Source organism: Octodon degus, unplaced genomic scaffold, assembly GCF_000260255.1.
Source record: "Octodon degus isolate 3935 unplaced genomic scaffold, OctDeg1.0 scaffold00311, whole genome shotgun sequence".
Lineage (NCBI taxonomy): Eukaryota > Metazoa > Chordata > Mammalia > Rodentia > Octodontidae > Octodon > Octodon degus.
In genome coordinates this window covers 425,737-453,589 of record NW_004524887.1, presented here as the reverse complement: position 1 = coordinate 453,589, position 27,853 = coordinate 425,737, and the positions used below count along the sequence as shown (strand labels likewise).

Sequence of the window (27,853 nt, the reverse complement as noted above, 5' to 3'; positions counted from 1 at the left end):
ACTGTACTTCTGATTTGATTTGAAACTGTCTCATTGCTATCTGTTTATCAATAAAACTTTGAAAAAAATAAAAAAATTAAAAAAGACATACTATGTATATGTACCATTCCTCACAAGAATGTAAAAAAAAAAAAAAAAAGAATGTCTCATGAGCTCATATACTTTCAACTTATACTGTTATTAGAGACTGAAGTCTCTTTTGTTCCAGAATTACCTTTTCATTACTTAAAGTAATTATATTATGCCCATGTTAGCATCATAGTTTAGAAGAAAGGGTGTCAGAAAACCTGGATTTCAGGCCCAGGCTTGTCCCTAATTAATGACATAAGCCTTATTAAAGATTGAACTTCTCTAGACATTATTTTATTCTCATTTACATAAACATTATTAGTAAATAGTACTGAAGTATTTTCTTTTTCTTTTTTTATTTTAGGGATGGGTCTACAGGGTGTTCAGGGTCTCTCCACTGGTTTGGACAGCCTCTCAAGTGCTGGGATTACAGGCGCACACCACCACGCCCAGTCTCAATTGCCTTCTCAGTGCACCCTGGAGTCTGGGCCGGCACAGTAGACCTGGCCCCTGCACCTGCATTTTTTTTTGGGGGGGGAGGAGGGAACTGGGGATTGAACTCAAGCCCTTGCATTTGCCAGGTGAGCACTTATTCTACTGAGCCATCTCCCCAGCCTTGCTTTAATCTGCTGAGCTATTTGGCCTGCCCTCCTGAAGTATTTTCTTATTCTAAGTATAATAGACTCCACCATCACATTCTTGTTTTTCCTTGGGGTTTTCTACATGATGTGATTGATTTGGACATATGTTTTATAATTTCTTCATGTCTAATAATGAATTATCAATTATTTAATTCTTCCTCCAATTTAAAAGTATTTTCTCACTCATTTAGTCGTTTAGTGGTATAAACTATGCCTCTCTATTCTTTCTCTGTTGTTGTCTCTATTAAAATAGGATTGGTGAAAGTAGTGTCAGGTACTGTAGCTTAGTGCAGATGTACTGTGATCAGACAAGATTGGGCACATTCAGGGTGGTATGGCTATAGATGGTACTGTGATCTTACACAAGTATAAGACTATATTTTCTATTTTATCAGCCATTTTTTTAAAATGACAGTATTTCTAGGCCTTTGTACCTGTCATATTTCAAAACTTTTTCAAACAAATGTCTGCCACACTAGACTATTCCTAGGCACTTCACTGTTCAATATCTTCTGAGATAGAATTTCACAACCTGCCTATCACCTTGAGGAAGTTCTTATTAGTAACAAAAATCTTAGTTTTTGCAATTTAAGTTGAACTTATATATATACTTTTTTTCTGTAAAGATGGGGAAAGTTCCAAACTGGAAGTGATGTTTTTGTATGAGGGCTAGTACTGAAAGTTGCAGAAAAAGTTAGTATCAGACTAGCATTATTTTTAGTTTATATATCAAAGCTCCCTGAATTTCATTTCAATATTCATGTCTCAGGATGCCAAGTTTTAAAGCCCAAATAAAATAATATGGTAGCTACATATCTAATATTAATGTTTATTTGTCTTTTGCTGTTTAGCAGTTCTAAATGAGGTACTAAAATAAAAAATGAGTTATTGAGGGGAGTGAACAAATAGGAGGTCTTACCCCACATGTATTGACATACATCCCATTTGGCTTCTGATCTTGCTTATAAGGAATTGTGGGGTTAATGTCTAGCAGGGATGGGATGGTCTGTAGATTGTACCAGTCTAGCTAACATTGGTAACCCACTGTTGCAGGTTCTGGAAGTAAAATGATAATGAAACATACACTAAAATTTAAACAAAAAAGTAAAATAAATGCTTAAAACTTGCATGAGAAGTTTTTAAGATTTATGTTTTATATGATATACTTATAACACTAAGGTTTTTTTGCCTGTATTTTGTATATGTTACCTCATTATTTTATTTGTTTTGTTTTCTGGTGCTAGAAATAAAACTCAGAGCCTTGAGTATGTAAGCCTTCTACAACTTAGCTACAAATTTGTCCCATCTCATTATTTTGTCATCTTCATCATAATTTGTGAGACTAGAAAACTCTTCTTTTACACAGACTTTTAACAGATTTCAGCGTGTATAATCAAAAAGTTTTGGTGTATAAGGTAAGAACCATGCAAGGTGTGAGGAGGCAAAGGAAAGCATGTTCCCCCATTTAAGGAGCTAACAATCTGACTGGGGTGAGAGGTCTTAAAATTGTAATTATGTAGATAGTGTATATATACTGGGATAGTTCATGTAAATTTTATTTTGCATTTTAAAGATTAATCCAAACAATTATTTTATGCAAATCTATTAACTAAGATACTCTAAAGTTTCTGTTTATGATTTTTGTTTCTTTACTTTGAAGGTTAAGCAGTATTGTGAAAAATCCTCCTTCTTCCAGCTTTTGAAAGTTCATGACAATGCCTTAGAAAAACAATATAGTGAAATTACAAACCAAAGGAACATGCTTCTTCAAACCTTTGTAAGTCTAACCACTTAGGAAAATCCATTTCAATAAATATGTCACAACTATTTAAATATACTTAGTGTACATTTAGAAAATTATCCACATTCATATTGGTAGATAGTATTATATAAACAAGGAAAAGTATTAAGTGCTATTGAAAACTAATTGGTAAAGAAACAGAGTTTGAAGGAATTCTGTTGACAGGGATGTAAAATAAAAATTATTTGCAATTGCAATAAGTTCCTAATAAAAAGTACTACTGATTTTAATTATTTGAGCTTTCATTCTTTAGTTTTAATACTTTGAAAAGTTCATATTTCAGGCATATTTATGTATGTGAGTAAAAAGTGTGGATAGTGTGTTATCTTTTTATCTTAAATCAAGACCAACAAACAGTGACAGTGCCAATTTGGAAATAAGACTTGTGGTAGGTAACATTTTAAAGAAAACATATGTTACAATATTAAAAATATAGTTCAGAAGTCAGAGCCAAAAGATGTGATTTTTAATGATGTGGAAAGTTTCTGAAGGTGGTCCATAACTAGTTAACATTCCATAGAAAATATAGTAATTTTTAAGTTATAGTATTGTCAGAACTTTAAGTTTTGGAATTGTCCAAAGTTTTGAAAATTGTTATTTTCGTGCCAGATTGGTATTTCATAAAACATAAACAATTGCTTAGAACTGAGTTTGCAGTGAATATACAATTGTGCCTTTATCAATCTACATTTTAAAATATTTCTCCGGGTATCCTTATTTGGTCATTTTTCTATTTTTTTTACAAGACTATATTTCTTTGATTGTAGTTTTTAATGTGAAAGATTAGGCATTATTTTGCCACCTAATTTTATGTTGTAATGATAAAATGGAATAACTGATTATAAAGTTTAATTCTCAAATAAACATAATATTATGATGGAAATTCTGCCATTCAATGATGAAGAATAGTAGAATTTGTATCATAATAATATTTTAAAACTTAAAGGATAAATCTTCCATCTGAAGATAGTTTCCTGTCATTTCAGCCTCAGTTTTTAAATAGTATTACTGAGAAATGATAAAATTTTGTATTAATATCAAGAAGTATAATTTTATACTTTTGTTAGTAATCCAAATGATTATATTTTAAATCACAAAAGAAAAATTTGAGCCCAAGGAGATAGCTCAGTAGAATAAGCGCTTGCCTGGCAAGCACAGGGTCCTGAGTTCAATCCCTGGTACCGAAAAAAAAAATATATATATATGGTATTATTTGATCTATGTTTTTGTTCTTTCAGGAGACTATAAAGAAAAAAGTTATAGAAGAGGAAGAAAAATTTATTAAGGAAATTACAGACTTTAATAATGAGTATGATATAACAAAGAAAAGAGAGCTTTTGATGAAAGAAAATGTCAAGATTGAAATGTTTGACTTAGAAAATCAGGCAAACATTTTAAAAAGAGGTATGAATGTATAGTATCACCTTATTTAAATGGAATTAACAAAAACAATTTTGAATGAAGTTTCCAGAAATTTAACCTTTCTAACAGATTAGGTTATTATATAATTAGATGCTGCATTTTAATTTTAATTGTCCTAATGAATTAATGAATGTATTTTCTATTGTGAAGAGTATAAACTCTTGTAAAGCATGTAACTTGAGCATTTGGTCATTCATTCAGTATAAGTTTTACTATCTGTTGTGTCATAGACACTGTTCTAGGTCATTAGATATGAAACTAAAAAGTAGAAGAAACAAATACATAGATTTTACAGTGCAATGGAAACTGTAATATTGGTTAGCAATGCTGTTATGAATCTCACTTTACTATCAAAGCAGGATGAACTTGGAAGTAAAGTTACATAATGAGGCAAATTTCATTTCAGGAACACTAGTTTGCAGGTTATTGCAGTCTGTGATAAAATGCTGAATTAAAGCAATGGCCAAAGAAAGGAGGGAGTGAATTAAATGTGAAGGAAGAACAATGTGTCTTTATTTATTAATGTAGACAGAAACAGGGAAAATCAAAATGATCACATAGTTTTGAAACTTCAGAGATTCTATTATATCATTAGGTTAAGCTTCAGAGGTTAGTATCTCTTCATCTAATCAGGTTCAGATGAAGCTCCTTGATTGTTAGTCCTTGTGCAGTTCCTTGGGTGTGTGTCCTGTTGATCTGAAGATTTCAAAGTAAAGACACTAGTTTTCCCTTCACATGTCCAATATACTGTGGTAAGATAGGCATGAATTAATAATTAGAGATGTCTGTTCAAAACGTTGAAAAACACTGGTATTATTACTCCATGGTAATTCTGAAATCCAGTTAGAGAAATATTGAAATTATTTGATTGGGACTAAGTTATGGTCTTGCTTGGTAGTGGTTCTCCATGACTCTTAGCTCCATTGTCTGTGCTCTTGGCTTTTTTTTTTTTTCTTGAATCATTTTTTTTCTTAATAAGAGATAACTTGCTTGCAGCTACTACTTTTCTCAGCCTGATTTTGTATCATAAAACTTAGCATGCCTTAGCACCCCTTTTTAACTGTTTACTCTCTATCCATTTCAATTCAAATTCACTATGTGTACAGAAACACAGTTCTCAAAAAACTTTGTGAGTCTCACATGATTCTTACTGAGGTTTATTATATTAGGAATAATAGGCTTCTGGGCTAGAGAGAGGAGATAGCTGAGTGTCTAAGACCCTGCCTGGCAAGCACAAGGACCAGGGTTTTATCCCTGGTACCACGTGCTGTGCTGGCCCTAGAAGCCCAGGTGGGCCATGTCCAGCCACTGAAACAAGGCATGGCGCATGCCTGTAATCCTAGCTCTGGGGAGGCTGCAACCTCACTACAAGTCTAAGCTGCATAATTAGACACTGTACTGAATAAATAATAAATAGATTTCTTTAAAAAGGAATAATAGGCTTCTGATGAATCTACTGAGAAACGATATCTGTACATTTCTTAATGGTCATTTTGAAACATCACCCTGGCTATTTATCCAGTCAAAAGAAGGGGTTTGTAATTTACATCTGTCTCAGTTACTTTCTTCTCATTTCTGGAACAAAATAACCAACACCCAAAATTTTTAAGGAAGGAAAGGTTTTTTTGGCTCACAGTTAGTGGAGGGTTCAGTCCATACTTGGCAGACTCCAAGGTAGAATGGCACATAGCAGAGAACAGCAGTTTATGTTGGTGGAAAACAGTAAAAAAGCAAGAGCCAAAAGAGAGCAGCAGTACTGCCACAGCTAGCAAGCCTCTTTCCCTCCCTTACATTATGTTCAGGCTGTCTGACTCAGGGCGGGTGTAGAACTCACATCTGTAATCCAAGCATCGGATCAGGAATTAATCACAAACTCTAGAAGCCGCCCCAATGACTGCATGAAGCTTTGAGGAGACAATTAGACACAACCACAACAGCAGCACAGGTTTTGTCTTTAAAGCATGGGTACTCAAGAATGCTATGGACTTTTATCTTTACTCTTAGCCATTTCTTATTGGTGAGAACTCTAGGGAGAAGGGATCCTATAGAATAGCTGCCACAGATGTTTATTTTTTAATTCCTAGGACAATGCATATTAAAATATATAGTTAAAAGGACAATGTATAAGTTTAAGGAAATATTACAAATATTTATATAGTCTGAATAAAAGTGTGGAAGGCAGAATATTTGAAAAAATCAGAATATATAGACAAAAATAATAAAATAGTATCCCTAACTCTGTGTCAATAATTACATTAAATAGTACTAGACTGATTATGCTTAAAAGGCATAAAATAATGACGCAAAATCCACTATATATTGTCTTGAAGAGAAAGTTTAAAGATATGATGAGGTTGAAACCAAATAGGTTAAAAAGTATATTCCATGTAAACAGTAACCATTAAAAGATTACTATCAAATATAATTGAATTTAAGGTAAAGAGTATCAACAATGATAAAGAGGAGCATTTTATAAAGAAGAAAAGGTCAATTTTCAAATAAGTTAAGACAGTAAAAATGTATAATATACCTTCTAATCATTAAGAAAATGAAAAAAAACTTTATGATGAAGAAAAAAGATAATCTTTTTTCATTTTTTTTTATTTTTTTTTTGAGATAGAGATAGTTGAATGCATTTAAATAGTGATAGACTGCAGTCAACAGAGGCAGTGGAACACTCATAAAGGAATAAAGTTCTTCGAGTAGAGAGGAAATGATGTGCAGATGATAGGCCCAATGTGGTTATTTTAGGAGAAAACAAAGTAAATATCAGGAAATAACTGATGTAACTGTCAGTACGTGATTCCATCTGAGTTTCCATCTCCTTGTACTTTTATGAATATATTTGTATGTAATGATTTAATGAAATTATAGTCAAAGGAAATTATTGCACCTTAATGATATAGTAAGCTCTTTAAGTGACTGAATTATAAAAAATACAAAAAATAGAGTGCCTGTTTTCCTGTGTGATTATTTCAAACTGTTGAAATAATCAGTATTGAGTATTACTAGTAATGTCAGTCTTTGCCAGTCTGACAAGTAAACATACAGTTTGGTTAATTAGCATTTCCGTAATTGTACATGAAGTCAAATTTACTTCTCTGCATTTCTTGACCACTTCTATTTCCTTTTCTGTGAACAGAATTTGTTCATATTATATTTATTATTATTGCTTACTCACTTGAGGTTTTTTTAAAAATAAGTTAGTCCTTCCAGGATTATATGTGTTATAAATATTATTTTCTACTTTATTGTTTACCCTTTGACTTTATTTAGAGCATTGTGTATTTTAAAATCACATATAAATATAAAAGTTTTGTTTTTAGGACTTTAGCTTAGTGGTAGCGTGTTTGCCTAGCTACCTAACACAAGACCCTAGGCTTAGTCTTCAGCCCCAAAAAGTAAAAAGAAAAGAAGATTTGTTGTTACTCAAATTAGTATTTTCCTTACAGCTTCAAATTTTATCTTCAGCTAAGAGAAGCTTTATCTGTATAAAATGAGTTAAGAAAAAAGTTACATATTTTTACTTCTGACAATTTTCTGTTTTATTTTCCATCTAAATTTATTTAGGTGTAAGATTTTAGGAATCCAAATTTTTCCCAAGTTGTTGCCTAATTGTTTAGCACTGTTATATAATTCATCTTTTTTTCTAATTTGAAATTATACCTTTGTCATATGTGAAATTCATACATATGCATGTTTATATGTATTTCTGTGCTCTATTTTCTCTATTTTGTTGTTTAATTATCTTAGTTTCATAGTATAATATGTTTCAGGCAAGACATTCCTTTATTTTTGCTTTTCAGTATTGATTCTCTGGTGTTTATTTCCCTAGGTAAGAGCTAAATTTTATTTGTCATGTTCCAAAAGAACACATATCTTGATTATTTGTATTAAATTTATTACTGAATTTAGGGAGATGGCTACCTTCCCAATCTAGAATTTTCCTATTCCAAAATAAAGACAATATATTTTAATTGTCTTTGATTTTGTATTGCTACTAGTTCTCTAAGTGTTAGTATTATAAATGGAATATTTCCTTTCATTATATTTTCTTTTTTATGAGTATAATTTGCAATATGTGATATTTATATTCATCTTAGGGGGGTACATATATGTACTTTGTGTATTTTAATTATTTTCATTCTCCTTCCCCTTTGCATTCTCCCCTTCTTCTACATCTCTAGATCCCCTCCCCATTTATACTTTTGTTCTAGTTTGTGATACATAATTATTACATTCATTGTGGGTAATTGGTACATGTCCAGGACACATTTTACATCTTTTTGTGTCCCCTACCCCTAATCTTGGTCCTCTTCTGATTTAAAAATGTCTATCTCCCTGTTGCCTTTTCTGAAACATTTACTTTTCTCTTTTCTATGTTTGCACTTGTTTTTTTTTTCTTTTTTGATGTATATGGTACAGGGTCTGACTGTACATCTCAGACTCATAATGATTCTCCTGTTTTCAGCATCCCCAGTGCTGGGATTACAGGCACGCATCATGACATGTGGTCTCAGTGTCTGGCTCATCATGCCTGGGTCTGGGATTGGTACAGCATGTGGTACCAGGGACTGAACCCCAGTTCCTGAGCTTGCTGAAACAGGTGCTTAGTCCCCTGAGCTATCTTTCTGGCCCTTTGGTTTTTTCATGAGAGAAACTATATGGCATTTAAGTTAATGTGTCTCATTTTTCTAAAAAATAATTTTTTAATCAATTTTAATGAGAAAATAGCACTGAAACAGATTCAAAACAGATTAGTAGGACAGTTACAATAATTAATACATTGCATATTGTTGTCTTCATAGTGGTTATTCAGAGGACAAGATGCAGATAAGATATCTTGTCTAAACAATATTAGTACAAACTTTTCATCTCGTTGAACTAAGAGAAAGTAGCTGTATATCTTGCCTATTTTATATGTGCAGAGGAAAGCTATGTATGTTATGTGTAGAGGAATGCTATTTTATATAGACATATTTTTTCACTACAAAATGGTCCTTTATTTATATCCCTCTTTTTTGTTTTCTTTTGTCAGAGATGAGTGTTCCATTGCTGTTAGAGAAGATATATTTGGAAGTCTTTAAAGGGCCTTTTCATACTAGATGCTAGTTCAAATATTGTAGGTACTTGAATTCAGCAAAATAACCCAATATACTCCAATAGTCTGTAGTAGTAGTGGGTTATTGGCAGAACTGGCAATTGTCAGAAGTTGTTGACTTGAGCCTTTTATAGCTCAGCATATTGATATGGCATTACTTTTTATACCACATGTTTATACATTTTTGCTGGATGGTTAAGACCAAGGTAAAGCAAGACATATATAACTAAACATGTAACTTTTGTATCTGACAAGGTCAGTCAAATCCCCTCAGGGAAAAAAAAAAATCCCCTCAGGGTTTACCCTGAAACCATGTACAGAAGCTTGTAGATCTTTTGTCACTGTCACATCTGGATGAGTCATGGACATTGCTTGACCAGTTTATTCTCTGTGAAAACCTGAGAGAATGTTTTCTCTCTAGGTGACTCTCCTGAGGCACACTGTACATCTTGAATAACTTTCCTCTGTGGCTCCATAATCTCCTTGAACAGAAAATTTGGGATGCCACTGAGTTACAGGATGTCACAGCACAGGTTCTCTTGTGTCAAGCCCTCACTGAGAAGGGCCAAGACCAGAATATTTGGTATCCTTGGAACCCTTCATTTTCTCTAATATTTGGTCTGCAAACTTTAGTTATTAACCCTCCAGAAGAGAAGCTGAATGTTAGTATTACCTAGTAACAGAGGTAGTTGAGCATAACCTCACTGTCTGAATATCAAACACCTTAGATATAACATGGAACTGCTATTTTCCAACAACCGTAGATGTTCTAAACCTTAAAACCCTACAGAATGTGAAAGAAGCCAATTACATATTTTTATATAGAAATTTAGATATCAGTTCATATACAATATTATAACAGGACAATCCTATGACTTTTTTTCTAGTCTCTTGCTTTCTTTTATTATCTTTTTTTTTTTTTACAAACATTTACTTTAAAGAGTGTATAGCAATAATCAGTATAACATTAGAAGCAGTACGCATTTAGAAGTCCAAAATAATAGGTATTTCAAGCATGGTTTTAGGATTACACATTGCTGTCCTCAGTGTAGTTGCTTAGCTCACAGATACCAGAATATGTAGTTAGTCAGGGTGAGAATTCTGCCCATTAACTCCTATTTTCAAGAACCTGATGGGGATTCTTAGGACTATTGCCTTAACCATCTTATTTATATAAATATGTGGTTTTGCCCCTGCCATATTTCCTAACTTTTCTCCTTGCTCTGTCTTCGTTGTTTAATCCTTATGTTCTCGCTTTCCATTTAATTGTGTTATACCTTTCAATTTTTCTTTTTTTGAGTTCTTACACTAGGGAGACAATACAATACTTTCACATGTGGGTCTGGTTTTTTTCACTTATGAGTATATATTCAAGTGGCATCCTCTTATATATGAAGGCTTCCAGTTTATCTTTCTTTATAGCAGAGTAATATTCCATTATATAAAAACATCACATTTTTTTTTATTCAACTTCAGGTGATGGGCATTTTGGATGTTTCCAAGATTTGGCTATCACAAATTGTGCTGCTATAAAGATAGGCACACATATATCACTATGAATTGATATTTTTGGTTCTTTTGGGAAAATTCCCAGAAGGGGGAAAGCTGGATTGAATGGGATTTGCAGTCCTAGGTTTTTTGAGGAGTCTCCACACTGATTTCCATAATGGTTGTACCAGTCTACATTCCCACTGGTAGTGGACAAAGGTTCCTTTTCCCCCACAGCCTCTCCATTCTTTGTGGCGTGAGATGGTATCTCAGTGTTCTAATTTGCCTTTCACTAATGGCTAGTGATGTGGAGCATTTTTTTCATGTGCTTATTTGCTTCTTGTATATCATCCCCCGAGAAGCACCTTTGTCCAAGTGCTTATTAGTTAAGATTTTTTTTTTCCAATTTTGTGGGATCTCTTTTCACTCTGTTGGTAATTTCTTTTGACATGATAAAACTTCTCAATAAGAGGAGGTCCCAGTTGTTAGTTCTTTCAAGTATTTCCCATGCAGTTTGATTTTTGTTAATAAACTGTTTGCCTACACCTATGTCTTCAAGATTTCCACCTACTTTCTTTTCCAGGAGATTTAATGTTTCTGTTTTAATGTTTAGGTCTTTAATCCATTTTGACTTCAATTTAGTGCACGGTGATAGACCCAGGTCAAGTTTTAGTTTTTGGCATGTAGAGAGCCAGTTTTTTCAGCACTATTTGTTAAAGAGACTGTCTTTCTGACAGTAAACAAGTTTGGCCCCTTTGTCAAAGATAAAATGGCTGAGTGTATTTGTAGTTGCATCTGTATCTTCTAATCTATTATGTTGAACTTCAGGTCTATTTTTTTTTTTTTTTTGCCAATATTATGCTGGTTTTTATCACAGGAGCTTTGTAGTGTAATTTGAATTCAAGAATTACAATGCCTCCTACCTTGCCTTTGTTGCCTAGGATTTCCTTTGCTATTCTAGGTTTTTTCTGGTGCCAATAAATTTTAGGAATGATTTCTCTAGGTCTCTGAGGTATATTGGTAGTATTTTGTTAAGGATTGCATTAAATCTGTATAAAAATTTTGGGAATATGGCCATTTTCACAATGTTGGTTCTTCTGATCCAGGAGCACAAAATATCTTTCTATTTTCTGAAATCCTCTATGATCTCTTTGGTCAGAGTAGTGTAATTTTCATTGAATAAGTATTTTACTTTTTAGTTAGACTAATTCCTAAGTATTTCATTTTCTGTACTGCCTTTGTACAAGGTATTGTTTCTCTAATTTCTCTCTCAGTGTGTATGGGTAGAGGAATGCTATTGACTTTGGGGTATTGACTTTGTATCCTGCTATGCTGCTGAATTTGTGTATGCATTCTAGTGGCTTCTTGGTGGAGTTTTTTGGATCTTCCAAGTAGAGTATAATGTCAACTGCAAATAATGATAGTTTAATTTATTTACCTATTTTTATTCCTTTTATTTCTCTATCTTACCTAATGGCTCTAGCTAATGGTTCTAGCACTATATTGAATAGGAATGGTGATAGACGACATCCTTGTCTTGTGCCTGATCTGAGAGTAAGAGATTTCAGTTTTTCCCCATTTAGAATTATATTAGCAGTTGGATTGTCATAGATGACTTTTATCACATTGAGGTAGAGATCATCTCTTCCAATTTTCTGTAGTATTTTAAACATGAATGAGTGCTGGACATTATCCAAAGCCTTTTCTGCATCAATTGAGATGATCATGTGTTTTTTGGATGTGGCTCTATTGATATAGTGTAATACATTTATACATTTACGTATTTTGAACCATCTTTGCATCCTTGTGATGAATCCTACCTGTTTGTAGTGTATAATCTTCTTGATGATTTTCTGTATTCTATTTGATAGGATTTTATTAAGGATTTTTGTGTCTGTGTTCATGAGAGAAACTGGCCTGTAGCTCTCTTTTAGTTGCATCTTTCTGTGCTTTTTTGGTATCAATATAATACTTGCCTGCAGGAATGATTTTGGAAGGAATGCTTCCTTTCCAATTTCATTGAAGAGTTTGAGGAATATTGGGATCATATCTTCTGTAAATTTCTTGTAGAATTCAGCTGTGACTCTGTCAGGACCAGGACTTTTCTTTGTCAGGAGGTTTTTTATTTCATTTTGAATTTCATTGGCTGTTATTGAGTTATTGAGAATTGTTATATCTTCTTGATTCAATTTTGGTAATTTGTACCTTTCTAGGAATCTGTCCATTTCTTCTGTGTATTCGATTCTGTGAAAATAGAGAGTCTCAAAATAGCTACTGATGATCTTCTGAATTTCCCCAGGGTTTGTGTTAATTTCACCCTTTTCATTCCTTATTGCTTAAATTTTAGGGTGTTTTTTTTTTTCTCTTTTTGATGAGATTAGTTAGGGCTTATCAATTTTATTTAATCTTTCAAAGAACTAGCCTTTTGATTTGTTAATTATTTGTATTGTTTTCTTTGTCTCAATTGCATTAATTTTTGCTCTAATCTTTATAATTTCCTCCCATCTTTAGGCTTTGGATTTAGTTTGCTCTTCTTTTACTATATGTTTGAGGTGTAGCACTAGGGTATTTGTTCCCATTCTGTTTTCCTAATGTGTGAGTTTACAGCTATAAAGTTCCCTCTAAGAACTGCTTTCATTGCATCCCATAAATTCCAGTAAGTAGTGCTTCAATTTTCATTGAATTGTAGATATTGTTTAATTTCATTTGTAACCCTTTGGTTGCTGAGAAGGGTGTTGTTTAATTTCCATGTGTTTATGGTGTTTTTTTGTTTCTTTTATCATTTATTTCCAGTTTCACTGCACTGTGGTCAGATAATATACATAGGATAATTTCCGTTTTGTTGCATATACTTAAGCATGACCTATGGACCAGTATGTGGTCTATTTTAGAAAATGTCCTGTGTGCAGCTGAAAAAATGTTTTTTCAAATGTGGTTCGGTGGAACACTCTGTATATGACCACTAAATCCATTTTTTGCAAGTTCTGGTTCAGTTCTGCTACTTCTTTGCTAATTTTTTCTCTGCTTGACCTGTCTTTTCGGGGGGGTGGTAAGGTCTCCTGTTAAGATTGTGGTATTGGATATTAAACTTTTCATGTCCATTAGGATTTTATCTTATATAGTTGGGTGCTCCCGTGTTTAGTGCAAACAGATTTCTGAGTGTTACCTCTTCCTCTTGTATTTTTCCCCTAACCAATATGTATTGGCCTTCTTCATTCCATTTGGTCTTTCTTGGTTTGAAGTTCAGACTGTCTGCGAACAGCATTGCCACCCTGGCTTTTTTCTAAGGTGCTATGGTGTGTAGTATTGTTTTCCATCCTTTGACTTCCAGCCTATGAATTTCTTTATGAGTTAAGTGGATTGTTTTATATAGCATATTGTTGGATTGTGCTTCTTAATCCACTGTGCCAGTCTATTTCTCTTAATTGCTGAATTGAGTCCATTTATATTGTGGTTATAATTGAGATGTATTGACTTATGATTGACATGTTATTTACCTGCTGTTGTTTACCCTCTTTTCTCCTGTATTTGTTGCTGTATTTGTTGGAATGTTTTCATTCTCATTCGTGGAGCTGTGATCATTTTGGTCCCTCTCCGGAATATCTTTTAGTAGTCTATATAGAGTTGGCTTTTTCATCATGAAATTCTTTAGTTGTTCTTTGTCATGGAAGTATTTTACTTCTCTATCAAACTTGAAAGAGAGTTTTGCAGGGTATATAAGTCTGGGCTGGAATTTGTTTTCTTGGAGTACTTGAAGTATTTTGCTTCATGCTCTTCTTGACTTGATTGTTTGTGAAGAGAAATCTGCCATTATTCTGATGCGTTTTCCTTTAAATGTGATCTGTTTCTTTTGTCTGGCGGCTTTTAGTATATTGATCTTGTGCTGGATTTCTGGAATCTTGATGATTATATGTCTGGGTGTGTTTTTAATTGGGTCGATGTTATTTGGAGTTCTGTATGCTTTGAATACCAGAATGTCAGATTGTTTCCTCACATTTGGGAAGTTTTCTGCTATTACTTCTGTCCATATTCTTTTTATATCATTTATATTGACCTCTTCTTTCTCATTGATGCATACTAGTCTCGTGTTGTTCACCTTTGCATTGTCTTGCAGGTAATGAATTCTTTTTTCCTGCCTCCTAGTTGTTTTTAAGAGATTTTTTTGTTACCTTTACACTAGCTGCAATGGTCTTCAAGATCTGAAACTGTATCTTCACTTTCATTCAAACGGCTTTGTCAGTTTGTTATTGAGGCTTTAATTTCCTGTATTATCACTTTGACTCTGCTTCATGCATTCTATTTCTTTCCTATACTGCTGATTGGAGGATTCTATCATTTTTCTATTCTCTATTTTTTTTTATCAGTGTCTACTTTAGAAGCACTTAGTAATTCTTTCATTATAGTTATCATTTCTTTTTTTTACTTTGTCAATTATTTCTTATCTGATATTCTCTACACCTCTCTGCAGTTGTTTCTTTACTTCAGACGCTATTACTTCAGAGATTTAGGAGTATGGCTTCTAATTTGCTCAGTGTTGTTGTTGCATTTGTTCTGGGTAGGCTCAGGGCCTGAGACTGCATTTTGCTTCTTCTCTTTGTCATTTTGTATAGCACTATCTTCTTACCTTCAGTGTAGAGCCTTGGTGTAGTAGTTACCTTAGTTTCTACCAATATTATTACCCAAGGGAGATTATGTGGATAAGGCAGTTGCAGTTTTGTATTTACAGTACTACAATTAGTATCACTAATAATGGGTAGTGAGATTTAGCACTTGACAAACTTTTGTAATTAATGGGTTTGAGAGAGAGAGAGAGAGAGAGAGAGAGAGAGAGAGAGAGAGAGAGAATATGCTCTCATAGATCTGGATCTAGCATTATATCTCAGCTTTCCAGGTCCACATCTACCAAGTTTGACCTTGTTCAGCTGGGCCTAGCTTGGGTCTGGCTGCTGTGCTTGGCTTCTTTCTGTTGCAGCCAGGTAAGTGACCCTGTTGTGCCCCACCAACGAGCTGTTCTGCTCCTGGATTAGCTGGCAGGATCTCACTCCTTGCTGCTGTGCTGGGAGTTCCACTGCAGGGTTCCACACAAGACTTGACCACTGGCTGGAGATGGGAGGTTCTGGCGGGGCAGGGGCCCTGACTGCTGGCTGGAGTGGTTCAGTGGGCAGGGCTATGTGTCTCTTTTATTTCACTTAATATTATATTTCCAAGTTGACTCCCTTTTTCTACAAATGTTTCAAATTTATCGTTCTTTATAGCCAAATACTATTTCATTATGTATAGACATTATACTCATTCATCTGTTGATGGTTGTATAGACTGCTTCCAAGATTTATCTACTATGGATTGTGCTGCTATAAATATTTATATGTGTATATTGCTGTAATACTATGTCTTTAAATCTTTTGAGAAGACTCCTAGAAGAACACTAGCTGGATCAAATCGAATTTCTATTTTTAAGGGTTTTTTTGTGTTGTTTTGTCTTTTTAGAAATCTCCATACTTGGTTTCCATAGTAGTTGAACTAGTTTTCATTGCCACAGCAAAGAAGGAATGTTCCTTTCTTACCACAGCCTCATAAATATTTGTTATTATTTGATTTCTTAATGATTAATATTCATTCTGGAGGAAAATGAAATTTTAGTGTTGCAATTGGCATTTGTTCTGTGGCCAAGGAAGCTGAACAAATTTGTATGTATGTATTTATGCATTTATTTATTTTAAATGTATTTGGTACAGGGTCTCACTAAGCAGCTCAGACAAGTACTGATCCTCCTGTTTTCAGCCTCCCCAGAACTAGGATTATAGCCATGGGCCACCACACCTGGACTGTTGCCCCTCCATGTGCCTGAGGGTGGGGCCAGAGCAGCATGTGGTTCCAGGGATCAAAGTGGTCCATGTATTTATTAACTATTTATATTTCTTCTGTGCTATATCTGTTGGTTTTAGTTGCCCCAGTATTCTTTTATTTTGGGGGAGGGATCTATATTTTTTAGTTTTTTTTTTTAATGTGTTTAGTACAGGGTCTACAAGGCCTCATTACACAGATCTTAGTGGTAGCGAACTTCCTGTTTTCAGCCTCCTAAGCACTAGGATTTAGGCGTGTGTGCCACCATGCCCAGTCCCAGTTGCCTTCTCAGCATGCCCCAGGGACAGGGCCGGCATGGCACACTAAGGATAGAACCCTGGTCCCTACATCTGCTTAAGCAGGTTCTTTAATCTGCTGAGCTAACTGGCCATTCCTTATTTTTGAGTTTTTATATGTTTTAGATATTAGTTTTCTATTCAAGGTATAACTGACAATATTTTGTCTTATTCTGTAAGATGGCTGTTTCCTCTGTGGGTAATTTCCTATGCTGAGTGGAGACTTTTTAATTTGTTATAATCTTGTTTACTTTTGCTTACTTCTTTTATAATTAAAAATCTGTTTACAGTTGCCTACACCAAGGTTTTTATCTGTTTTATTTTCTAGTAGGTTAAGTTTTTTAATATTTGGGTCTTAAGTCCATTTTGATTTTAATTTCATAAAGGTGTGAGATATGCAGTTAGCTTCAGCCTTCTTCATGTGGATATCCAGTTTTCTAAGAACCATTTGTTTAAAAAGTCCATCTTTGCTTCTGCATATGTTTTGACCTCTTTGTTAAAAGATCAGGTAGCTGAATATGCCTGGGTTGCTTTTGAAACTTTAATTCTGTTTGGTTGATCCACACATCTGTTTTTATGCTAATACTATATTGCTTTTATTTATTTATCTTTAACATAAACAGGCAATCTCCACATTGTTTATTTTTCACAGTTCTAAGGAGCATCACTCAAAAGCATACTGTGTACACTAACATGGATTGCTTTTATCATCCACAGCCTTGTAGTGTAACTTGAAGTCGAGCATTGGGATGCCCCCTGCTTTGTTCTTGTTGCCCAGATTGGTTTTCTATTCTGAGTTTCTTCTGGTTCCATTTGCATTTTAAGATTTCTTTCTTTAGTTCTGTGAGAAGTGCTATTGGGATTGTCATTGGGATGGCATTAAATCTGTTTTTCATTTTTGGTAGTATGGTCATTTTGACAATTTTAGTTCTGCCAATTCAGGACCAGAGAATATATTTCCATTTTATAATGTCTTTCATCTCTTTTATTCAGAGTACTGTAATTTTTGGTTTACTGGTCTTTTATTTCTTTGGTTAGGTTAATTCCTAAAGACTTAATTCCTAAAGATTTAATTTTTCACAATGATATTGTGAGTAGTATCGTTTTCTTAATTTCTTTCTCAATGAATTTGTTATTGGAGTAGAAGAATGCTTTTGATTTTTGTGTCTTTATATCCTGCTACATTACTGGGTGTGGTTATTAATTCTAAGTCTTTTGGTGGAATATTTTAGATCATCAGTGTAGATCATGCCATTTACAGACAATAATTTCTTTCCAAATGGTGTCACTTTTCTCTTTTCATTTCCTAATTACTCTGAATTTTGAATACTATATTGAGTACTATAGTATTTTAAGTACTCTATTGAACATAAGTTGGATACCCTTGTCTTATTTCTGATTTGGGAGAAAATGCTTTTTATTTCCCCCCGTTTAATATGAAGTTGGTAATTGGCTTGTCATAAATCAGGTTGAGATAAGGTCTCTTTATACATATTTTCTTTAGAGTTTTTATCATGTATAAGTATTAGATTTTGTCAAAAGCCTTTTCTGTTTCTGTTGATGTGAACATATGGTCTTTGTCCTTGCTTCTGTCTATGTGGGTTCTTACATTTATTGACTTGCATATGTTAAACCATTCTTGTATCCCTAGGATGAAACCTACATTCATCTTTTTGATGATTCTGGGTGATTTTTGCATTCTATTTGCTGGTATATTTTCTTATTCTTGATTGTGGCAAGCTAGTTTTTTTTTCCAGCAAACTATCTTACTGAATTCTTTCTTGTTTGGACTTAATTTTACTGAGTTTTCTATGCATTTTTGTGTCACTTTTAGCTGTTACAACTTTGTTTTCAAATATTTATTACATTTTAAAACCTAATTACATGTGCTGGTATAGAATGCTTTTAAATATTAGTGCATTAAAATACTTTTTAGTATTAATATTGTCAATGTTATATATCTTTTCTTTTTACTAACTTTTGTACAAATATTTCTAGAGTTTTATTAGTCATGATGTGAAATTGAAGATCTGTTTCTCCTCTTCTACTTTCTTTACACTTCCTTGTCTTGATTCCCCAGCCTGCCCTTTTCAAGATGATTAAGAGTGAATTTTATTGATAAATATCCTATCATTAACTTTACTTAGTTTTGAGCTCATGCTTTCTTTATATTCCTGAATTATTTGATATAATTTTTAGCTTTGCATCCATATTTATAAGTGAGATTAATCCATTTTATATGTGTTGTATTGACTTTACAAGGGAAAGCAAATGCTTGTTTTTCTAGTTGGATAAATATAAATACTAAAATTATTTGTTCTGTCCAAGTTTGGAGCAAGTTGCTTATGAGAGCTATTTCTGGTGATTTCCCTCCTCTCCCTTTGGCAGTAGAGATAGAAAAAAGAGTTCTATTATGAGCATGTATCAGAAATATTTTCTTTCTGTGGTAGTTTTAGTTTCCATTTGTCTTCTTGCATATCATTATTTGCTCTTCCATTTCTTTTTTGAATTCATGTATATCTGTTCTTTCTTTTTTAAAAAAACTCTTTTATGTATTTGGTACAGGGTCTTTCTGTGCAGCTTAGACTTGTAGTGATCCTCCTGTCTCAGCCTCCCCAGCTCCGGGATTATAGGCATGCACCACAATGCCTGGTTTCAGTGGCCTGCACCGGTTTCAGGGCCATGCAGTGCCAGGGATTGAACCTGGGTGCTTGCCTCTTCTGACCTCTCACTTCGTTTTAGTTCTTAGTGGTGATAAACCAGCCTGTCATATTGGTTTTTTTAATCATCTCAATTTTTACCTTTTGGTTGCTGATTTTACTAATTTCTACTGCTCAATGGTGTTTTTATACCACCTCCAGACAAAGTCTTTGATTTACTATGTTTTAATCTCAGAGTTAGATTCTGTTTGTATATCTTGAGGTTGCCTAATTACTGTCCATATATTTTTAATATTTATGGGTGGGGAGAGGAGGTAGGGAAAGGAACAGGGATGAAATAAAGAATGAAGATGTTTCTATGTACATGTACCAATTCCCCACAAGGAGTGTAATGCTATGTACTACAAACATGTAGTAATAAAATAGATATTATTATTATTGTATCCGGCTTCAAACTCAGGACCTCATACTTGAAAAACAGGCACTGTGCCACTGAGCTATATCCCTGACCCCAAAAGATATTACCACACTATTATATTGACTCTTTTAATTCCTCCTCTGTGTAAAAATACTATGACAAACACAACAAACCAAGTTCTTCAACATGTTTTGCCATCTATACCATCTTTCTTCCTTCAGCTTCACACATCCACCTTTGCTATTTATACAAAAGGCACGTTAATCTCTTTTGCTTTTGTTGAAGCTTTGCTTCCTCCTACCTCAAGGCTTTTAAGTATGTTATATTTGGGAGCCTTTTCTTACATTTTAATTACTTAATTCAGTCATTCTTCTGATCTCACATTAAATATTACTTTCTTAGGAAATTCTTCTCCATTAACACCACCCACTTTCAAGTTCCATATTATCTCAGTTCCTCTGGTTATATTATTTCATAGATCTTTGTATTTTTCTTCAGAATAATATAACTACATATTTGTATGCTTACTGATTCATATCTACTCCCCAACTAAAGTATAAATTTTTATAGAAATAGGAACTTCTTTGCTTGCAGAGGTATAGCATTTGTGAAATTTGCACAGTACATTCATTCATTCATTCACTTAAGAGTTATTTACTGCACAACTTTTATGTATCAGGAATTGTTATAGGGCACTGTTGTTAACTGCAGTTACCGAAGGAAAAAAAGAGAGAAGAAAAAGAAAATATCTACTTTTATGCATCTGACATACATGTAGAAAAGATAGAAAAGTGAGGATGGAGGGATGAGGGCTGGGAGATAAAGAAGAGAAGCCCCACTGTTAGGTAAGTTTTGAGTAAAACCCTAAATTGGTAAGGAAATGAGCCAGATGAGCCCCCGGGTAAAAAGAGCTTCACCGATAAGGGAAAATAAAAAGCTGGTAAGTGGGATTGTGCCTGGTCCACTTTTGAGTAAAATCAAAGAATCTAAATTATATGTAGTAAAAAGGAGCGGTCCTGTGTTCAGAAAGATGACAATAATTCACATCACTTAAAACTTTGTGGGTTAGTCTAATGACTTTTACTAGAATACAATTAGAAACCATTGTAGGATTGTGAACCAGGAAGTGAAAGGACTCACACTTTAACAAGTTACTTTGATTACTGTTGAACACTTAGGAAAATAATGACTATAATACTGTTGTAATATTTTTCTTAAAATATTCTTACTAATTTCTCCAACTTGGTGAATTGGTTTTTCTCAGATGTGTGATAAGATGTAGATTGTACTTCTTTTCTTGGTAATATCCACTAATGATTGATAATATAAATATATGAAACATAATTCACATCTTAAAATAATGGAATGAATTTCAATTGTCTTAGTTTGGCTTAATGTTCATAGCCATAAAACTTTGCTATTGATTGAAACATTGGAGTTTTAAATCTAGAACAGACTCAGCCTTTTAAGGATATAAGATCAAAAATCAATTAGCTTCTAAATATTAGAAACAATTTATAAGTAAATTTAAGAAAATTTTATTTATAATAACACTAAAAAAATAAAAATAAAATTCTTTTTATGTATTTAGTACAGGGTCTCACTACACGGGTTGGACTTACAGTGATCCTCCTGCTTTCAGTCTCCCAAGCTCTGAGATTATAGGTGTGTGCCACCACACCCAGTCTCAGTCACTGTCTCCACTGTCTTAGTGTGCCCCAGGGGCAGGGCTGGCATGGCATGCCAGGAATTGAACCCCAGTCCCTGCATTTGCCTAAGTAGGCACTTTAATCTGCCTAGTTGTCTGGACGGCTCCAAAAAATAAAATTCTTAAGAATACATTTAACAAAAGTGCAACAGTGTAGCTAAAAACTCTAAGAAACATTGAAAGAAAATAAATAAGTACATGAAAAACTGTTTGTAGAATGGGAGACAATATTACTAAGATGACAGTATTCTCAAGTATATTTAAAGATACAGTGCTATCCTTGTCAAAATCTCAGAAAGTCACTTGTTAAAACTTGGCAAATTGATCCTGAAACTCACCTGAACATATAAGGTGTCCAGAATAGCGAAAATAATCTTAAAAAAGAAGAACTGAGTTTGAGAATTCATAATTCCTACTTCAACCTTGATTGAAAAAAAAAAATGGAGATAGGGTAATATGGTGTACAGATAAGCAAGATCAATGGAATATAACTGAGTCCAGAAAAAAACTCTTTCTCCATAGTCAGTTAGCTTCTGACATGGATGCCAAGGCAATTCAGTGAAAAAGATTACTCTTTTAAAATAATCCTGACATAATCCATATTCAAATAATACATGTAAACAATACACAGAAATTAACTCAAAATGAATTAAACATGATTTTTCCATCAATGCATTTCACATGATACACAAAAAATTAACTAAATGGATATAGAGCTAGAATATAAAACTTTTTGTGGTACTAGAGACTGAAGAAATATAAAATGCTTAAGAAAATATAATTGTGAATCTTCATAACTGTGTATTAGTGAATTTTTTACACATGCACATATAATCAAAAATAGGTCATTTGGACTTCATTAAAAATGAAAAACTCATGTGTTTAATAAGAGTTACTATCCAGAAATTAAAGACAACCACAAAAATGGGAGAAAATATTTTCAAGTAATATGCCTGATAAAGGACTCAGATCCAGAATATGTCTTGCAATACAATAATAAAGAGACAGCCCCTTAATAATGAGCTAAGGATTATATTATCATTTATTTTTTAAAAAAAGATACACAAGAAAATGCTAAAGACCTTTAGTCATCATGGAAATGCAGATAAAAACCACAGTGAGGAGGCTGTCGTAGAGATAGGTAATGATAGTGTAGTAAGAGTGCAGAGAGATTGGAAATGCCATGAGTTGCAAGTAGGAATGCAAAAGTCACACAACTTCTTTGGAATATGACTGTTCCTCAGAATTTCTGCTTATAACCCTAGCATTCTGGTCAGTGGAGGCTGGAGGACTGATAGTTCAAGCCCATCCTGGGCAACAGCGCTCTTAAAATAAAAGTTGAAAAATACTGAGGATGAATCTCAGTACAAAGACCCTGAATTCCATTCCCAGTACACATAAAAATGAATAAATAAACCTAGAGTTATTATATGACTTAGCAGTTTTACTCCTAGGAATTTAAGAGAATTAAAAACAAAAATCCATGTAAGAATTGGTACATGATTATTTATGATAACATTATTCATAGTAGACAAAATGTAAATAGCCCAAAATATCATTTGCTGAGTGCAAGTACAAAATTGGTATAAATACAAAATGGAATTTCATTGAGGCATAAAAAATAAATAAAACACTGATATGTGCTACAACATGCATGGCCCTTGAAATAATACAAAAGGCCAGAAATGAGAGACCATATAATATATGATTCCATTTTTGTAAGATGTTCAGAGTCAGAAGATTCAAAAAGAAATAAAGTAGATTGCTAGTTGCCTAGGGTTGGCAGAGGTGGAGAAATCTTGCACTGATTCATATCAGGAATGGAGCTTCTTCTCTGAGTGATGAATATCTCAAAATAAAGTTAAGGTGCAGAAATTTGTGTTATACTAAAGCCTGCTGAATTGTGTGTACTAATCAATAAACAACAAATTAGCTGATATTTACTTTTTATTTCTATGAATAATGCCATTGAAATTTGGATGGTGATTACATTAAATCTTATATATTGGTTTGGGTAGTGTACATATTTTACTAAATATTTTTCTGATTTGTAAACATGGGATTATCTTTGTTTACTTTTATTTTCAATTTCTCTCAGTGTTTTATATTATAATAGTTATAATATACATGATATATATTATTTAAGTTATTCCCATATAATTTTTATGTTACTATAATTTATAGAAATAAAGTCAATGAAACATGACAGTGGCCAATTAAATGAACTTCAGAAACAGAAGAATGAATTGATAGAAGAATTATTTACTCTCCAAAGAAAACTAAAAGGTATTATTTTCATGACTTAGCTTATTTTGCTATCAAATAGATACATTTGCTAACAAGTAAAATAGTTAAATAATCTTATAAAATGTGTTTACTGATTGGTATAGTGCCAGTATTGATATAGAAAAAAAACTAGGTACAAAACTAATTAGATCAGTGTTAAAGATGGTATCCTTTTTGTCACAAAATTCATGAAGATCTGTTTTCATTCCCATAACTGATATTACAGTATAAAAACTGATTACAGCAAGTATGATGTCCTGGCTAAAGCAGTACAGTTAGCAGTAACAATAGCATCGAGCACAGGCTAGCTACTTATGGAGGACCACCTGAACAGCTGTTCTTGATAAAAGAATGATTGTCTCCATTTTGGCTGAGCACCAGATGCCCAAAACATTAGATACTATCTCAATAGCATAATGCAAATTACTTTCTCTGCATATGGCAGAGGTAAATGTAGGCCACCTACCTAGCTCAGCTCACAGTACTCACCTACTTCCCACAATTCTCAGTCATTGTTCCTCAAGCCACTCCTCCACTGAATAAAACCCGGGTGCCACCCTGTGTCAGCCTCTTTGTTCCGGAAAGCCATCTTCATGGCTGGGCTTAGGGCCCCTTGGCTCCTCAGTAATTGTAAATATGTTTTAGTGTCTTTACTTTCACCGTGGGTTGCAATAGGAGTGGTAGATTGGAATTAACTTGGTGGGATTCCAATAATATATCTTTGGGATTACAAATATTAATTTCTTGGACTGAGAGGAGAACCTGGAGGGTTCTCCTACAATTGGCACTCAACGTGGCCTGAATGCATGACCTTCTCAACACAATGACCACTAACCAAAATCAGGTGGGGACAATCCACTGGACCTTGTGTAACTAACTTAGAGATAGGTGGAGCATTTTACTAATTATAGTGCTCAGACACAAGTAGCCAATAAGAATCTATTCATCCAGGGTAACAATGGGGCAAGCTCAGTTTTTATCTACAGGAGACAAAAAAATTAGTTTATTGATTATGAAGCTGTTACAGGATGCAGACATTAAGGTGTCATCTAACCAAGTTTTCAGATTGCTCCATGAGATAGCTACATTCTGTCCTTCTTTTCCCAAAGCTGGTACATTGGATCTCAGAATTTGGAATGAAATAGGTAAAAGCTTTTATGTATCCAAAACTCAAAAAAGAAAAATTTACCCACAAACTATAGCTATGTATAATCTGGTAAAGGGAGCTATCTTATCCTTGCAACGTAACAGCCCAGGAATAAATGCAGATCAGCACCTGTTTACTATTACAAAACATTCTACTTGTGCCAACAAAATGCCTATGAATAAGATAATTGATAGGGAAAAGGACTCTGATGTTATCATAACAAAACAGTCAGATCACCCCCAAGGTCACTTGCCTCCAAATACGCTGCTGGAGAAAAAAGAAGCTTGTTTAAAAAGTGCAAATAGTCCAAAAAATTCATTTTTGCAAGATATTCATAAAGAGATGGAAAACTTTTCCAATTTATGCACACACTCATATTCACTCTCCACACCTAATTTGGAAGATGACGCCTCAGAGACTGTGGTTCCCACAGTCCCTTTCTCCCTCATGCCACAGAGTCAGTTCAGTAACAGCCCCCCTCGTTCCTCACTTGCGAAAAAGCCAAAGTACACAGAAATGAAGAAAGCTTTGAACCTTTTGCTCTTACAAGACTTAAGGGAGAGCATATTAGACAATGGAGCCCAAGCTCTCTATACTCTTGCTTGTTTGGATAACATAATTCAAGGCTTCCAAATAGAACCAAGTGATATAACACATCTTGCTCACATATGTCTGTCCCCCACACGAGTCCTACATTTTGAATCAGAATTAAGACAACTTGTATCAGAACAGACACAGAGTAATCAAAATAATGAAGATGAAACTATTAAAGCTATCACATATGAAATGTTATCTGGTTTAGGCCAATACGCTGACTTAAAAGCTTAGGCCTAGGCTCCAGACCTCTTCTTTCATGCAATGTAAAGAGCTACTACATCATGCATGGATTTCTGTCCCAGAGAATGGTACACCTCATAAATACCTAATAAATACCCACATACTCCAGGGTCCTAGAGGAACTTACACCCAGTTTGTAAGAAGAATAAAAGAGTCTATAAATAAGCAGATTCCTCACAGCATTGCAGCTAACATGCTTATTCATCAATTAGCATGAGAATGCCAATGATGAATGTAAAAGAGGCTTAGCCCTGATACTTCATACAAAAAATTTATCTGCTTATATTTGTGTATGCCAAAATATTGGCTCTGCTGCCCACACTTCTCCTCTTATGGCACAGGCTATATCTCAACACTTTGCTAATAAATTTGACATGGTTAACTGTTTTAATTGTGGCAAGCAAGGACATACTCACTGACACTGCCTACAGCCTATAAAGGTGCCAGCCCCCTCAGTAAATTTACCCAGTACTCTTTGTCCATGTTGCATGAATGAAAGATTTTCACTGGGCAAAAATTGTCAATCTATGTTTCATAAAAATGGCACACTGCTGATGAAAAAAAAAAACTGTATGCCCAAACTGAGGGCCCCAGTAGCAATAACAAAAGAAGGGTCAGTCAGGACCCTTCAAGTCCAGTGATTTGGACCCAGTTAAGCCAGTTATACCCAGTTCAAACCAGACAAAGGACTATCCCACTGCCAGGACAGGTGCAAGGCCAAGGTGACACCTTAGGTGCCTCATACAAAGAACCACTCAAAGTTAGATTTACCAGTGGCTTCTTACTTTGATTTGTTGGAGGTGGGGAAAGCCCAATTTAATTCCCATTGAAATTTCCACTCCTACCTTTAACCCAGTAGAGATGTGCCTTTAAGCAAAGAAGTTGATTTTTCCCAGAATATCTTGGTTCCTAGACCTATTTATAACATTAAGTTTAAAGGAAAATCTTTTACTAGACTGATGGATATAGGGACTAATGTCACTATAATCAATAGTCAATCATGGCTGTCTGCTTGGCAAACTGGACTCACCTCCACAGCTCTGATAGGCTTAGGATCTCCTCAGTCTGTCTCACAGAGTGTGCTGCCTCTTTTATACATTGGCTCTGATAGACAAGAAGATATTTTAACACCATTTATTGCACCCATTCCAGTAAATCTATGGTGTATAGACCTCAAGAAAGAATTGGACACTTACTTACTCCTGAGGCTCAGAGGTGTGTGTTACCAGATAGCAGGATGATGGCTAAGATGAAATATCAAGAAAACAAAGGTTTAATGAAAAATTTGCAGGACTGTACTCTTACAATTCTGCTTTTACTTAAACAAAAAAAGATAAAATTGGATTTATAATGAAGGCCACTGGTACTCTGTAGGAAAAGTTACAGATTTCATCTACATTGGTAAGAGAACAACTATAATTGAGTTATCTCAAACCTACTTTATCATAACTGTTTTTAGAATTGCTAGGAGTTACATTAAGTAGAACTGCTGCATTCTTTCTTGATCTTATTAGGTTTCACTCTAATCTCCCAGGTTTATTGTCATCAGCTTGTTATAGTACAGATGCTATTGTGAACCTGGTTTTCATTTTTGATAAAGCAAGACAGTGCTGTAAATTTGTTTCTCAAAATTCTAAACTTTTGCTAAGGAAATGTAAAATTATCAGAGGGCAAACTAGAGAAATCGTGATGTCATATCTTACTTGTCAGCTCATCCCTAGGCCTGTTCCTCAAAAGAGCTACCATCCCAGAAGTCTTAGAACCAATTGGTCATGGCAAATGATTACCCATATATCCTCTTTTAGCAAACCTAAATATATTCATGATTTTATAGATACATGCTCACATGTGCCCCACATTGGGCACCAATTATAGGAGTCCCCTCCAGGTTCTCCTCTCAGTCCAAGAAATTAATATTTGTAATCCCAAAGATACATTATTGGAGTCCCACCAAGTTAATTCCAATCTACCACTCCTGTTGCAACCCACGGTGAAAGTAAAGACACTAAAACATATTTATAATTATTGAGGAGCCAAGGGGCCCTAAGTCCAGCCATGAAGATGGCTTTCCGGAACAAAGAGGCTGACACAGGGTGGCACCCGGGTTTTATTCAGTGGAGGAGTGGCTTGAGGAA

At 34.1% G+C, this 27,853-nt stretch overlaps 1 protein-coding gene across 1 annotated transcript in view; it reads left to right on the top strand.

Annotated features, from left to right (window-relative positions):
- The window catches only part of Ccdc172 (coiled-coil domain containing 172), a 104,233-nt gene that overhangs the window by 43,095 nt on the left and 33,285 nt on the right, over positions 1–27,853 (top strand). Inside the window, exons 4-6 of the mRNA XM_004647546.2 lie at positions 2,371–2,487; positions 3,750–3,915; positions 23,633–23,734. Coding sequence (XP_004647603.1) covers positions 2,371–2,487; positions 3,750–3,915; positions 23,633–23,734 — 385 coding nt within the window. The remainder of the gene's footprint in view (positions 1–2,370; positions 2,488–3,749; positions 3,916–23,632; positions 23,735–27,853) is intronic.